The sequence below is a fragment of the Convolutriloba macropyga genome, chromosome 12, assembly GCF_964194025.1.
Source record: "Convolutriloba macropyga chromosome 12, txConMacr16.3, whole genome shotgun sequence".
In the NCBI taxonomy this organism is placed as follows: domain Eukaryota; kingdom Metazoa; phylum Xenacoelomorpha; order Acoela; family Convolutidae; genus Convolutriloba; species Convolutriloba macropyga.
The window spans coordinates 30,596,116-30,608,995 of NC_134479.1; the positions used below are offsets into that span (position 1 = coordinate 30,596,116).

The window sequence follows — 12,880 nt, forward strand, 5'->3', positions numbered from 1 at the left end:
TAGGTTTTGTGTTTTTTGCAGAGGTTAATGGAAGTAATGACAACAACAGCAGCAGCAACAACAGCCAAGAGAACAAACAGAACAGAATAGTTGAGCGTCTGCAGATATTCGAGTCTTATTGCGTGGGAAAGGCACTGCGCAAACTTTCACAAAAGAAAACAAGCTACGATTCTGTAGTCGACATGATTCAGGTTCGTTTGCTACAATCGATGAAAACTAAACTTTTATATATAGAACTCATCCGTGGGCAAAAAAAAACATTTTTACTTTTTCCCTCGACTATCAGGATTCAAAACCGCCTATTGTGGCTAAAAACTATTAAATTTAGACATAGCATCTTAAATGGTATGACTAACTGTTTCAAACAGCTTCAAACTAATTGTATGGGTGACTACCTCAACGTTTTAAATCGCAAGAAAACTTCGATATGTTTGTTTTGAAATGGAAGAAATCGCCGATTTCTTCCATTCCAAAATTTGAGTTTTTTGTCCATAATGCAGTCAAAATGCTATGATGTTTCGTTTTCAGGAATTATAAACTCAATTCTTGGATAAAAATTCTGAAAACCCTTAATAATCATTTTCGATTTTTTTTGAACATTAACCGATATTAAACTTATTTTCATAAACGATAGGTCAGTCTCTGTATGGACACAACCCCTTTCGTTTCAAATGCAACCAAAAAAATTGATCTGCTTAGCTGTTATATTTGCCAACTATTGGTTTTATGAATTCGATGCTACGAGTTTTCAAATTTTTTTTACAACAGGCTTTGGATGTTTATTTTTTGTAATTTTGACTCCAATTGAAATCTTATACATTATTCTAATTTTCATAGTTACCCTAGGTTAAGAGAAGACGATCAAGGAAGCACAGATAAATTTTTCAGAGATAAATTTATGTTTTATATGGCTTCGACACTTTCTTCTTTTACGTTTCTACTAAATTTTTTTTGGTTTTGCCTCTATTTGTTGTCGTTTTCATAGTCAATGGCTTTTTGTAATGTCTCATTGATTATCTATGCTTGAAGAACATCCTTGTCTGCCAATTGATCTGTACTAGGATTTCTGAACTAGGATCCCGAACTGCAACCAATGTGAGATTTCTTTTTGTTTGAATATAGAATGAGTCAATTCTGTACAAAAAAAATCCTGACGTCAACTATTCTGGGGTTCTTTAATTGTTTGGATTTTCGTCCTAAAATGTCCAGAAAAATAATTACGCAACAGTTGTTGAAAACACCGTGATATTTTGTCTTGGTACAATTTAATATATTTTTTAGCTAGTGTTGGTACCACAACTTGAAGAGTTTGTCCACAAAATTTTACAATCTTTCCGTTTTATTATTCCGACCCCACTTGTGCAGGGAGGAACTATATACTCAATTGGGACTTTTTGTTCAGTCAATTTTGGTCGATCGATATACTCATCGTAGAGAAAGCTAGTCCAGCTTAGAACTTGAAGTTTAAGAGACATTTTTTGAATTTTGTAATTTTCAAGGATTTATCGAGGATTTAGGTTTTGTGTGAACACGGGATATTTGGCTTGATTTTGTTTTTTCTTTTGGCGTAACTTTTTCAAATAAAGATTTCTTCCATAAAAATATTAATTCAAACTACATTTCAAGCGTCAAAATGAGACAATTTTCTGTTGACAATAGACGAAAGGCCATACAGGGAATGGCATCATAGAGAAGTTTACTATAAAAAAATCTACTTCAATTTGAGGGATGTTTTTTTAGATTTTCGTATTTTTTTTGTTTTTTAGTCAATTAGAGAATGGTCAATGCTCATATCGAGGTGCCATTAATGACATACCTAATTTACAGTCAAGTTATGCAAATTGAACAAAAAATTTGTGTTCAAGGAATCGCAAATTTTTTTTGGCTTTGAATCTGAGTTTTCGTAAATTTTAATGAAATTTTGAATTTCATTTTTTATTTCTATTGATTTTTTGGAGTCCTTTGGCATAAACTCGTTGATTAAAAGTGCAATAGGCTTCCTATTGAGCGTTCGTTGAATCTATCTAGTGCTTTGAGTGCACAGCTAATGTCTGTTAAGACGTTAATAATCATTTTTTTAACTTTTCTTCAACATTAACCGATATTAATCTTATCTTCGTAAACGATAGGTCAGTCTCTGTAATAACACGACGCCTTTCGTTTCAAATGCAACCAAAAAAATTGATCTGCTTGACTGTTATTTTTGCTAACTATTGGCTTTATGACTTCGATGCTACGAGTTTTCGAAATCTTTTTACAACAGGTTTTCGATGTTTATTTTTTGTAATTTTGGTTCCAGTTGAAATCTTATACATTATCCTAATATTCATAGTTACCCTTGGTTTAGAGAAAACGATTAATGAATGACAGATAAATTTTTCAGAGATAAATATTTGATTTAAATGGCGCCGACACTTTCTTCTAGCACATTTCTACTAAATTTTTTTTTGGTTTTTGCCTCTATTTGTTGTTGTTTTCATAGTCAATGGCTTTTTGTAATGTCTCATTGATTACTTATGCTTGAAGAACATCCTTGTCTGCCCACTGACCTTTACTGGTATTTCTGAACTAGGATCCCGGACTGAAACCAATGTGAGGTTCCTTTTTGTCTGGATATAGAATGGGACAAATTTGTACAAAAATAAATCCGGACGTCAACTATTTTGTGGTTCTTTAATTGTTTGGAGTTTCATCTTAAATTGTCTTGAAAATTAGTTACACAACAATTGTTGAAAACACCGTGATTTTTTGTCTTGGTACAAGTTAATATATGTTTAGGCAATTTTTAGTGTTGGCACCACAACTAGAAGAATTTTTCGACAAAATTATACCATCTCTCCATTATCATTCCGACCCCACTTGTGGAGGGAAGAACTATATACTCAATGGGATTTTTTGTTCAGTCTATTTTGGTCGAATTATGAATTCATCATAAACAAAGCTAGTACAGCTTTAATTTTGGAGTTTAAATGATTTTTTTGGTTTTATAATTTTCGAGGTGTTATCGAAGTTTAAATTTTTGCGTGAACACGGGATATTTGGCATGATTTTGTTTTTTCTTTTGGCGTAACTTTTTCAAATTAAGATTTCTTGTATAAGAATTTTATTTCAAAACTACCTTTCAAGCGTCAAAATGAAACAATTTTCTGTTGCCAATAGACGAAAGGCCATACAGTGAATGGCATCACAGAGAAGTTTACTATCAAAAACGAATTCTACTTCAATTTGAGGACCGTTTTTTATAGAAATTTTCCATGTCTTTTGTTTTTTGTCGCATAGAGAATGTTCACTGCTCATATCGAGGTTCCATTAATGACATACCTAATTTACAGACAAGTGATGCCAATTGAACAAAAAACCTGTGTTCAAAGAATCGTAAATAATTTTTTGGCTTCGACTCTGAGTTTTCGTAATTTTAATGAAATTTTGAATTTCATTTTTTATTTCTAATAATTTTTTGGAGTCCTTTGGTATAAACTCGTTGATTAAAAGTGCAATAGGTTTCCTAATGAGCGTTCTTTGAACTTATCTAGTGCTTTATGTGCACAGCTAATGGCTGTTAAGAATTTAAAAATCATTTTCGAATTTTTTTTAACATTAACTGATAATAAACTTATTTTCATAAACGATAGGTCAGTCTCTGTATGGACACAACCCCTTTCGTTTCAATTGCAACCAAAAAAATTGATCTGCTTAGCTGTTATATTTGCCAACTATTGGTTTTATGAATTCGATGCTACGAAGTTTCAAATTTTTTTTACAACAGGTTTTGGATGTTTTTTTTTGTAGTTTTGATTCCAATTGAAATCTTATACATTATTCTAATTTTCATAGTTACCCTAGGTTAAGAGAAGACAATCAAGGAAGCACAGATAAATTTTTCAGAGATAAATTTATGTTTTATATGGCTTCGACACTTTCTTCTTTCACGTTTCTACTAATTTTTTTTGGTTTTTGCCTCTATTTGTTGTCGTTTTGATAGTCAATGGCTTTTTGTAATGTCTCATTGATTACCTATGCCTGAAGAACATCCTTGTCGGCCAATTGATCTGTACTAGGATTTCTGAACTAGGATCCCGAACTGCAACCAAAGTGAGATTTCTTTTTGTTTGAATATAGAATGGTTCAATTTTGTACAACAAAATTCCTGACGTCAACTATTCTGGGGTTCTTTAATTGTTTGGAATTTCGTCTTAAATTGTCCAGAAAATTAATTACGCTACAGTTGTTTAAAACACCGTGATATTTTTTTTGTACAATTTGATTTTTTTTGATCAATTTTTAGTGTTGACACCACAACTTGAAGAATTTGTACACAAAACTTTACCATCTTTCCGTTTTATTATTCCTACCCCACTTGTGGGGGGAAAACTATATACGCAAATGGGATTTTTTGTTCAGTTTATTTTGGTTGATCAATAAATTCATCGAAGACAAAACTAGTACAGCTTAAATTTCGGAGTTAAAGAGATTTTTTTTTTGAATTTTGTAATTTTCGAGGAGTTATCGAGGTTTAAACTTTTGCGTGAACACGGGATATTTGGAATGATTTTGTTTTTTTCGTTTGGCGTAATTTTTTCAAATTACGATTTTTTCTATAAAAAATTTTAATTCAAAACTACATTTCAAGCGTCATAATGAAACAATTTTTTGTCGCCAATAGACTATAGGCCGTACAGGGAATGGCAACACAGAGAAGTTTACTATCAAAAATGAATTCTACTTCAATTTGAGGGCCGTTTTTTATAGAAATTTTTTTGTTTTTTTGTCGCTTAGAGACTGGTCACTGCTCATATCGAGGAGCCATTAATGACATACCTAATTTACAGTCAAGTTAAAATTTGTGTTCAAGGAATCGCAAATTTTTTTTTGGCTTTGACTCTGAGTTTTCGTAAATTTTAATGAAATTTTGAATTTCATTTTTTTATTTCTATAGATTTTTTGGAGTCTTTTGGCATAAACTCGTTGATTAAAAGTGCAATAGGCTTCCTATTGAGCGTTCGTTGAACCTATCTAGTGCTTTGAGTGCACAGCTAATGGCTGTTAAGACTTTAATAATCATTTTTGAGCTTTTCGTGAACATTAGCCGATGTTAAACTTTTTTTCGTAAACTATTGATCAGTATCAGTAATGAGAGTACACCTTATCTTTCAGACGCAACCAAAAAATAATCTGCTTAGTGGTTATATTTGCTAACTTTTGGATTTATGACTTCGATGTTACGAGTTTCCGAAGTTATAAAAGATAAGTTTCTGGATGCTTGTGTTTCATAATTTTAGTTTCATTTCATCCGAATGTTGATAGTTACCATTGGTTTAGAGAAGACGTATAATGAAGCACAGATAATTTTTTCAGAGAAAAAATTTTGGTTTAAATGGCTTCAACACTTACTTCTCGTACTTTTCTGCTGAACTTCTAATATTTGTCTGTTTTTGATGTTGTTTTCATAGCAATAAAACTTAACGCGATTATTGATTTACATATGATTTAACATTATCCTTGATTTTCTATTGAGACATAATTTAGCTATTTTCCACTTCCATCGAAAGCTATTGAATTAAATATCTGTGAAGACTTTGAAAATAAATTTTCGAAAACTTTTCCAGCTTTAACCAATCTTAATCTCAGTTTTGTGAACTTTATGTCAATTTTAGTAATATTAGGACCCTTTTTTTCTACTGCAACAAAAAGAATCTGTTTAGCAGTTTTACCTTCTAACTATTTGTTTCATGACTTCGACGCACGAGTTTTGATAACATTTTTTTAAAGTTTTGGAATTATTCTTTTCGTAATTTTGGAATCTTATCACATTTGCTCAATAATGATAGTTCCCGTTGGCATAGAGAAGACGTTAAATGGACCATATATAAAGCTTTCATAGGGAAACTTATGGTTTAAATGGCTTCGACACTTTCTTCTCGAATTTTTCTAGTAAATTTCTGATTCTTGCTTGTATTTGTTGTTGCTCCCATCTCAATAGGACTTATTGTGATGTCTCATTTATAATTTAATACAGGAAAAAATCCTCGTCTTCCCCTATAGGCATAACAATGCGTCTTTATTGACTTTCGTTGAAAGCTATGGGACGTAATGACGTTGAGACTGTTGAGTTTTCTCAAAAATTTCTTGTTTCTAATGTATTTGTTCAAATTTGATGATTTTTTGGAATCGTGCAGCTAAAAATGGAAGAATCCTATTTCTGCTTAAAAAAATGATCGAAAAACAAATTTTTCCTGAATGTTCATTTCTTTTAACGGCTTTGACACATTTCTCGATCAAACTCTTTTTGATTCAGCTGTTTTTGCCTATTTTTTGATTTTTTTGTTTAACCGTATAAACTGAACGGTCTAAAAAGTTTCTAATCAAGGACTGATCGAATCATTTTACTCCATGACGTCAGTTTATAGCGAGGAGTCTTAGCATTTATAATATTATTCTTTTTCAATGATTTTTTAAAAAATATTTCAGGTTTCGTTATTCTTTTCGTCATATTATTTATTATACTCATCATTGGGACGTCTGCTTAATTTCCTGGTTATTTAAAAATTAAGGTGTCTTTTTATATTATGTCGTATTGATGTTTTGTTGCCCAATATGCGTTTTGGTAAAAAATTTTCAAGTGGTCAATATTTATGTTTCTTTTTCTCTTATTTTAACACATTCACGTAATAACAGATCCCGATTACTTTCAAATACTGCCCAAGTGAACTTATTTAGTTGTTCACAATAATTTTAGTTGAATTGGTATATAACAATCGAAATAAAAAATTACATTATTCAGATAGTAGATAATGATTTTAATGGCTTCAATAATTTGTGTTTTAGCAAATTGTTGGCAACTTTTTTTTTAATTTTCCTGCATCTTTAGTACGTTTCTATGCCTTAGTCTAACCAACAGCAGGTTGCATTGGTTTCCTAATGGCTGTTTAGTAAATTTATAATAAAACGTTTTGTTAAAAGCTAATGATTTTTAAAACCTTTGAAATTATTTGCCTTGAAAAATGTTGATTGAATTTTGAATTTCTCCTCGTTATTTCTTCTTTTTGTTGACTTATTACCCGGTCTCATTAAGTAAATTTCCCATCTGCTGTGTAGTTAGCAAAATAAATTTTTGTCTTTAAGATTTTATCTGATTGCATTTTGACGATGTTACTAGCTGCTTTTAAATTTATACATTGAATTTTTACCGTGAAACTTTTATTTTTGCTTGTTTTGTTGTTTTTTCTCGTAGTCTTTTTAATGGAAGCTCTCGTTGTAATGAGGCATGACATATTGTAATTCGGTTAATAATTTGGTAGTGTAGCGATTTTAAACTCTAATATCTATTCTTGATTATCTCTTCATTTGGTTGACAATTGAGTCAATAATGTTGATGAGCTCGGGTCAGAGCGTCATCTGCTAATGCACACTAACGAGCATCCTTGTTTTAATTAAATTCAGGAGTAACGTACTTGAATTTATTCAATGTATAATTTGTCAACCGGTATTGCGGATGTTTTCTGTGAATAATCTTTTCTTATTTTGTAATTTCTCATACTGAATTTGTTAGTATCGGCATTCTCCGCACTCGTTCATTTCTGTTAAAGTATCATTGTAAAATTTATTGGGGTATCAAGAATGTTCGAAAACAAAAAGTTCATTTTAAATGTTGCTAAAATTGCTGCATGTTTAGGACAAGTATGAGGCTTTAAGCTTATGTCATCAACTCAAAAAAATGGAGACAATCTTAAAATTTAGTAGATTCTGGCTAAATTTGACAGTTGGTTTTTGGGCAAATTACAGTTTGAATGCTAGCAATTGAGCGAATTTCACTTTTTCCAACGACAAATTAATTATATTGCTTCAGGATACCGAAACCCAACTGGGCAAAGTTCAAGATTGCAAAACGATGATCCACAATGTAAGAAGAATGATACAAACCCAAAGGGCGCGCAGGAAGGCCAGACGTAAACAACAACAACAACAGCAGTTGCAAAGCAGTCAACAGCAAGAACAACAAACTAAATAGCTACAATCTTGGGCGCCTAGTAATTTTTCTCCTTGTTGTGACTTCAATAGCTGTGTTTTGTCTACTGCGAAAATTAGCTTTTCTAAAGAATAAATTTGCCTCTGAAGGTATTTTATTATCTTTGTAGCTCAGTTCTAATTTTCTTTACTCATTGTATAAAGTGTTCTGATTCGCCTATCTTTATTTTTTATTATAACTTAAAGTAATTTTGACTGATTTTGTGTATAATTTTATTTGTTCTGCATCAGGTATTGTTGTCATAATTTTATTTTTAAGAAAACAAATTTAAATTGCGCGAATTTAATTTATTAACCCCCGTCCCCCAAACCTTATCACTTCCCCCTCTCCTAAAACCCCACCAAGTATCCAGTACACAATCAAAGCCCAGCACCAAAAAGCCGAAAGCAAAAAGCTCGTCAACCCAAAATGAGCAGACCCCCCCCCCCCCCATTTTAACGCCCAAACATCCCAAACCGACTATAAACTATTTTCACCACACAAAGATCTACCTTATCCCGCGGAGTTTAGTGATACGCTGAATCAAAAAGTAAACAAGTTGCTTTTAAGTTTCCAATGTCTCAAACGTTAAATACTTGTAAATTTTATGTATTTTTCCATTAATTGGCTTAATTTTGACAATTGTTGTACTATGATTCAATTAATTTTGTAAATTCTAATTGAGTAAATTATTCGCAATCAAAATTTTTTGAAAGAATTGGAAATAACTCGATGGGTTATTTCAGACGCCTTAAACATTAACCGAAGTTATCAGTCTAAACAAGAAGGCTTTTAATATCCGCCGGCGTAATTGAGAGTAGAGTAATACTATAGAAGTTCTACAAACAGATCAATTGTTTATTATGTATTATTTAAGATCAAAGATCTCAGTTAGCACAAAAAAATTTGCTTCTGATTGTCTCCTCCCGGACTGAACGGCAAGTCAATATCAGTACCGGGCACGTCAAATTGCAAATCTTATATCAGTACTGATTCAGAGCTATGATCATGTCACTTTTTACACTTGTCAGTATAAATGCAAGTCTTGGCCTAGACGTGCAAGTCTAAATTCTGATAGACTTTATAACTGCTGAGCGGAACTATTGAGTGTTTTCAAATGACTTCTAGAGATGCTTATTTTATTTTGTTCAAACTATTTAGTCAGTAGTCAATTATTACAAATTCAAAACCATTTGTTTTCATAATTGCAAACTTTCGAGTTTTTCAAGTTTTTCTTTTTCGTTTAGTGGCATTGTCCTTCATTTGTACTTAAAAAGAGATAATATAAATTTTGTCCTATCAAAACAAAAATCATTTTTCTTACTTATTTCTGGGTTGCGAATAATTGTAGGAAAATTTTTCCAAATTTATCTTTTTATTATTCGAGCCGAAAATCGAATTCACAGTTATTTTGCAAGTTTGATAAACGTTGCTTGAAAACCAGTTTACTTACCGGTCGCAAATGTTTTCTCAGTTTTCTTTCTACAATTATATTAAATAAATATACTTTGTTTGTCAATAACCGTTCCGGCGATTAATCCATTTAAATTTAAAAGTAAGGGAAATCGAATGAAATAAATCTTGATCAAAACTCCTGATCACAGCAGGAAGTACGTCTTTGTGTGCTACCCAATAATTGTAAGAAAAAATTAAATAACCATTACTTATAAAAACTATATATATATATATATATATATATATATATATATATATATATATATATATATACATACACACACACACACATATATATATATATATATATATATATATATATAAATATATACTCGCACTTGACACTGATTGCCCTGAAACATGCTAACAAAATTCTAATTAGGCAGAAAAGGCGATGACTTGATCTCTAAATAATTGATTAAAACCCCCTTCGATTTGCGAGTTGAGAAAACGGATTGATGATTAGCACCTGCTCATTTGAAAAATTTGCTTTATACTTAACAATGAATTTCGCAGAAGTAATGCTCAGGCTAAATGCACATATTTTAGCGGATATCAGTGCCAAAAATTGTTTCCTATTTAAATCCAATAGTTTTATTTCCTACCCAATGATATTTCGTTTTTGTTCCGGCTCCTCTAGAAGGGGGGGGAGGAACTATATACTCATATGGGTTTTTTTTCTTCAGACAGTTTTGGCCGATCGATATATTCATAGTAGAGAGTTGATACTGGTACCATTAGAAAGCTTGTCCAGCGTAAAACACGGAATTAAAAGCATTTTTTTAGTTTTCGTTTTTTACTGGGAGTTATCGAGGTTTAAACTTTTGAGAAAATAGGGTGAATTCCGTTGATTTTATTCACATTTTTCGGAATTTCTGTTTAAAATTTCGCAAATTTTGCTAAAACTTTTTAATTTTTTTAATGAAAGTATTGTTGATTTTACTTTAAAAGACAAGAAAAATTTGTTGGCTGCTTTTATTTAATTTTTTGTCAACAATTCTGGCTAAATATTTCAAAATTCAGAATTTTTCATCGGAAGCAGCACGTAATAAGTTCTTTAGTCCGCTTTGATTAAATTTGCACGAATTACACACCCCAGCACCACTAACACAATCTTTGTAGACTCCAAAGGAGACTATTTCTGCGTCATCTTCCGTTGCGAGTACTCCTTAATTAAAAATTGATTATCAAAAACGCAGCATTTATTTTTAGTTTTTTAACTAACAAAATATTCAAATCTATAATATTCGAAAATTTATGTGTTCTTAATGGACGAAACGCATTGGCAACGCTAGTTTCTGACCAATCTTGGACAGTTGCAATCCAAAAATTATTCGGATTGTAGTCAGTCGGTCTTTTTTATTTAAAAAAATCGATCTTTTTCATATAATAATTAAATAACAGAACATTTCAAATCGTAGCTCACTACAGATAGGTTCAATTCGCTTCCGAATTAGCTTCAAATTATTTTGTCTAGTTTATTACTTGAAAGCTTTTGGTCGTTTTGACTTTTAAAAATTCTTGATTTTTAAATAAATAATGGTTCATTGAATTTTGCCTCCAATTTTCTCCTAATTTGGTCATTTTGAAGCTTAGTGTCAGCAAAGGAAGAGTGCCTTTTCTTTCTGTTGAATTCAAATTCAACCTTTAATGTGGTTTTAAACCTTAAGTTACGGCTTTCTGGCTTTGAAACTACTAGATTTCACATTTTTTTCAGGTATTCGCCCACTTTTAACGTTTTCTATTGTTTTCACGTTATCATGTTATTGACAGTTCATATTTAACATTATTGGCGTGAAAAAGGCACAATTGATAATATTATAATCCTTAGGTATAATCCATGGTGTCAAAGAATTTATTATTATTATCCTTGGCGTCACAGAATTTAATGCTTTTGAAGAAATCGTTATGACTTTAGTGGCATCGACACGGGTTTGTCACAAAAATACGTAAATTAATTTTTGATTTTGTCATTTCTTACGCTCTTTTGTAGACGTAAGATATATTCTGGATAATTGCAGGTCTCAAGGGTTTCCTTAGGAAAAATAAACGAACCTATTTGATTATTTTATGTTGTAATTAATGGCTTTCATGTCTTTGGATAAAAATTTTTTTCGAAAAAAAAACAATTATTACTTGATTTTGATTCTTTTTCTTTTTCGTCTACTTTATACCTGGTTTTTTTAATGAGAGGTCACATAATACATTATCGGCGTTTGAATAAGGAGCAATCAAACAAATTTTGAGGGCTACAGTATGGCTTTACGGCTTCGAAAGCGTTTTTGGCAAAAATTAACTGTGGTACGGTTTTACCATATCTGATAAAGTGTACTTAGTCATTAGTTGTCCTTGTGCTAGTTAAGCTAAAAGTTATTAATTTGTATTCAAATAAGTAAAATTTTTCAGCCGTCTGGAAAGTCAGGTTTTGCTGTCTCAAGGGTTTCCTTAGGAAAAATAAACGAACCTACTTGATTATTTTAATTTGTCATTAATGGCTTTCATGTCTTTGGAGAAAAATTTTTCTTTCGAAAAAAAAATTACACTTGATTTTCATTCTTTTTCATTTTTGTCCACTTTATACCTGCTTTCTCTAATGAGAGGTCACTTAATACATTATTGGCGTTTGAATAAGGAGCAATCAAAAAAAAATTGGGGGCTACAGTACGGCTTTACGGCTTCGAAAGCGTTTTCTGGAAAAAATTATCTGTGTGGTACGGTTGTACCATATCTGATAAAGTTTACTTAATCATAAGTTGTCCTTGTGCTAGTTAAGTTAAAAGTTATTCATTTGTATTCAAATAGGTAAAACTTTTCGCCCGACTGGAAAGTCAAGTTTTTAGTTTGTTCACACTTCAGTATTTATTAACTAAGATTACTTTTCATTCTCATCACTAATTCTCTGAAAATTATTTGTTCTTAATCTCTCCAGTTTTGTCATCAGAATAGCTCAATAAGGAATGGAGGCAGAATTCCACGTCATTGCAAAAAATGCTGCATTCAAAACACTATTGTCGGATAAAATTGAAAGCTGTAAATCCACACTTCACCGAGTACAGTGGATTCGCACTTCGAATCCAACGTCGATAATTTATTACGCACTCATGGCTCAGGTACGTATCCCAGTAGTAAGAGATATCACATGGCGCAGCCAGCAACTAAAGAAAGTGCTCTTCTTGGAAAAAAACCCTTTTGTGAACGGCCGACTTTGGACTTTGGAGCCCCCATTGAGTTGGGAACGTTGGACAAAACTTCTAAAACTGGCCATGCTTGCCAAAGAAGGCATCTCAATCGATACCTGACGAGAAGAACCACCAGATAAAGTTACTCTCCCTCTCAAACCCATCTACAAAGAAGATGTTGACTATAGTACTGCTCAAATTGAAAGAGACCGCAGAATTCGGAATCAACAACTAAAGAATG

The 12,880-nt window shown here is 31.7% G+C and overlaps 1 protein-coding gene across 1 annotated transcript in view; it reads left to right on the forward strand.

Moving 5' to 3' along the window:
* The window catches only part of LOC142350459 (uncharacterized), a 55,737-nt gene extending 47,042 nt beyond the window's left edge, over nucleotides 1-8,695 (forward strand). The window contains exons 7-8 of the mRNA XM_075402307.1: nucleotides 22-191; nucleotides 7,847-8,695. Of these exons, the coding sequence (XP_075258422.1) occupies nucleotides 22-191; nucleotides 7,847-8,008 (332 nt within the window). The 3' untranslated portion in view covers nucleotides 8,009-8,695. The remainder of the gene's footprint in view (nucleotides 1-21; nucleotides 192-7,846) is intronic.
* The last annotated feature ends 4,185 nt before the right edge of the window (nucleotides 8,696-12,880 follow it).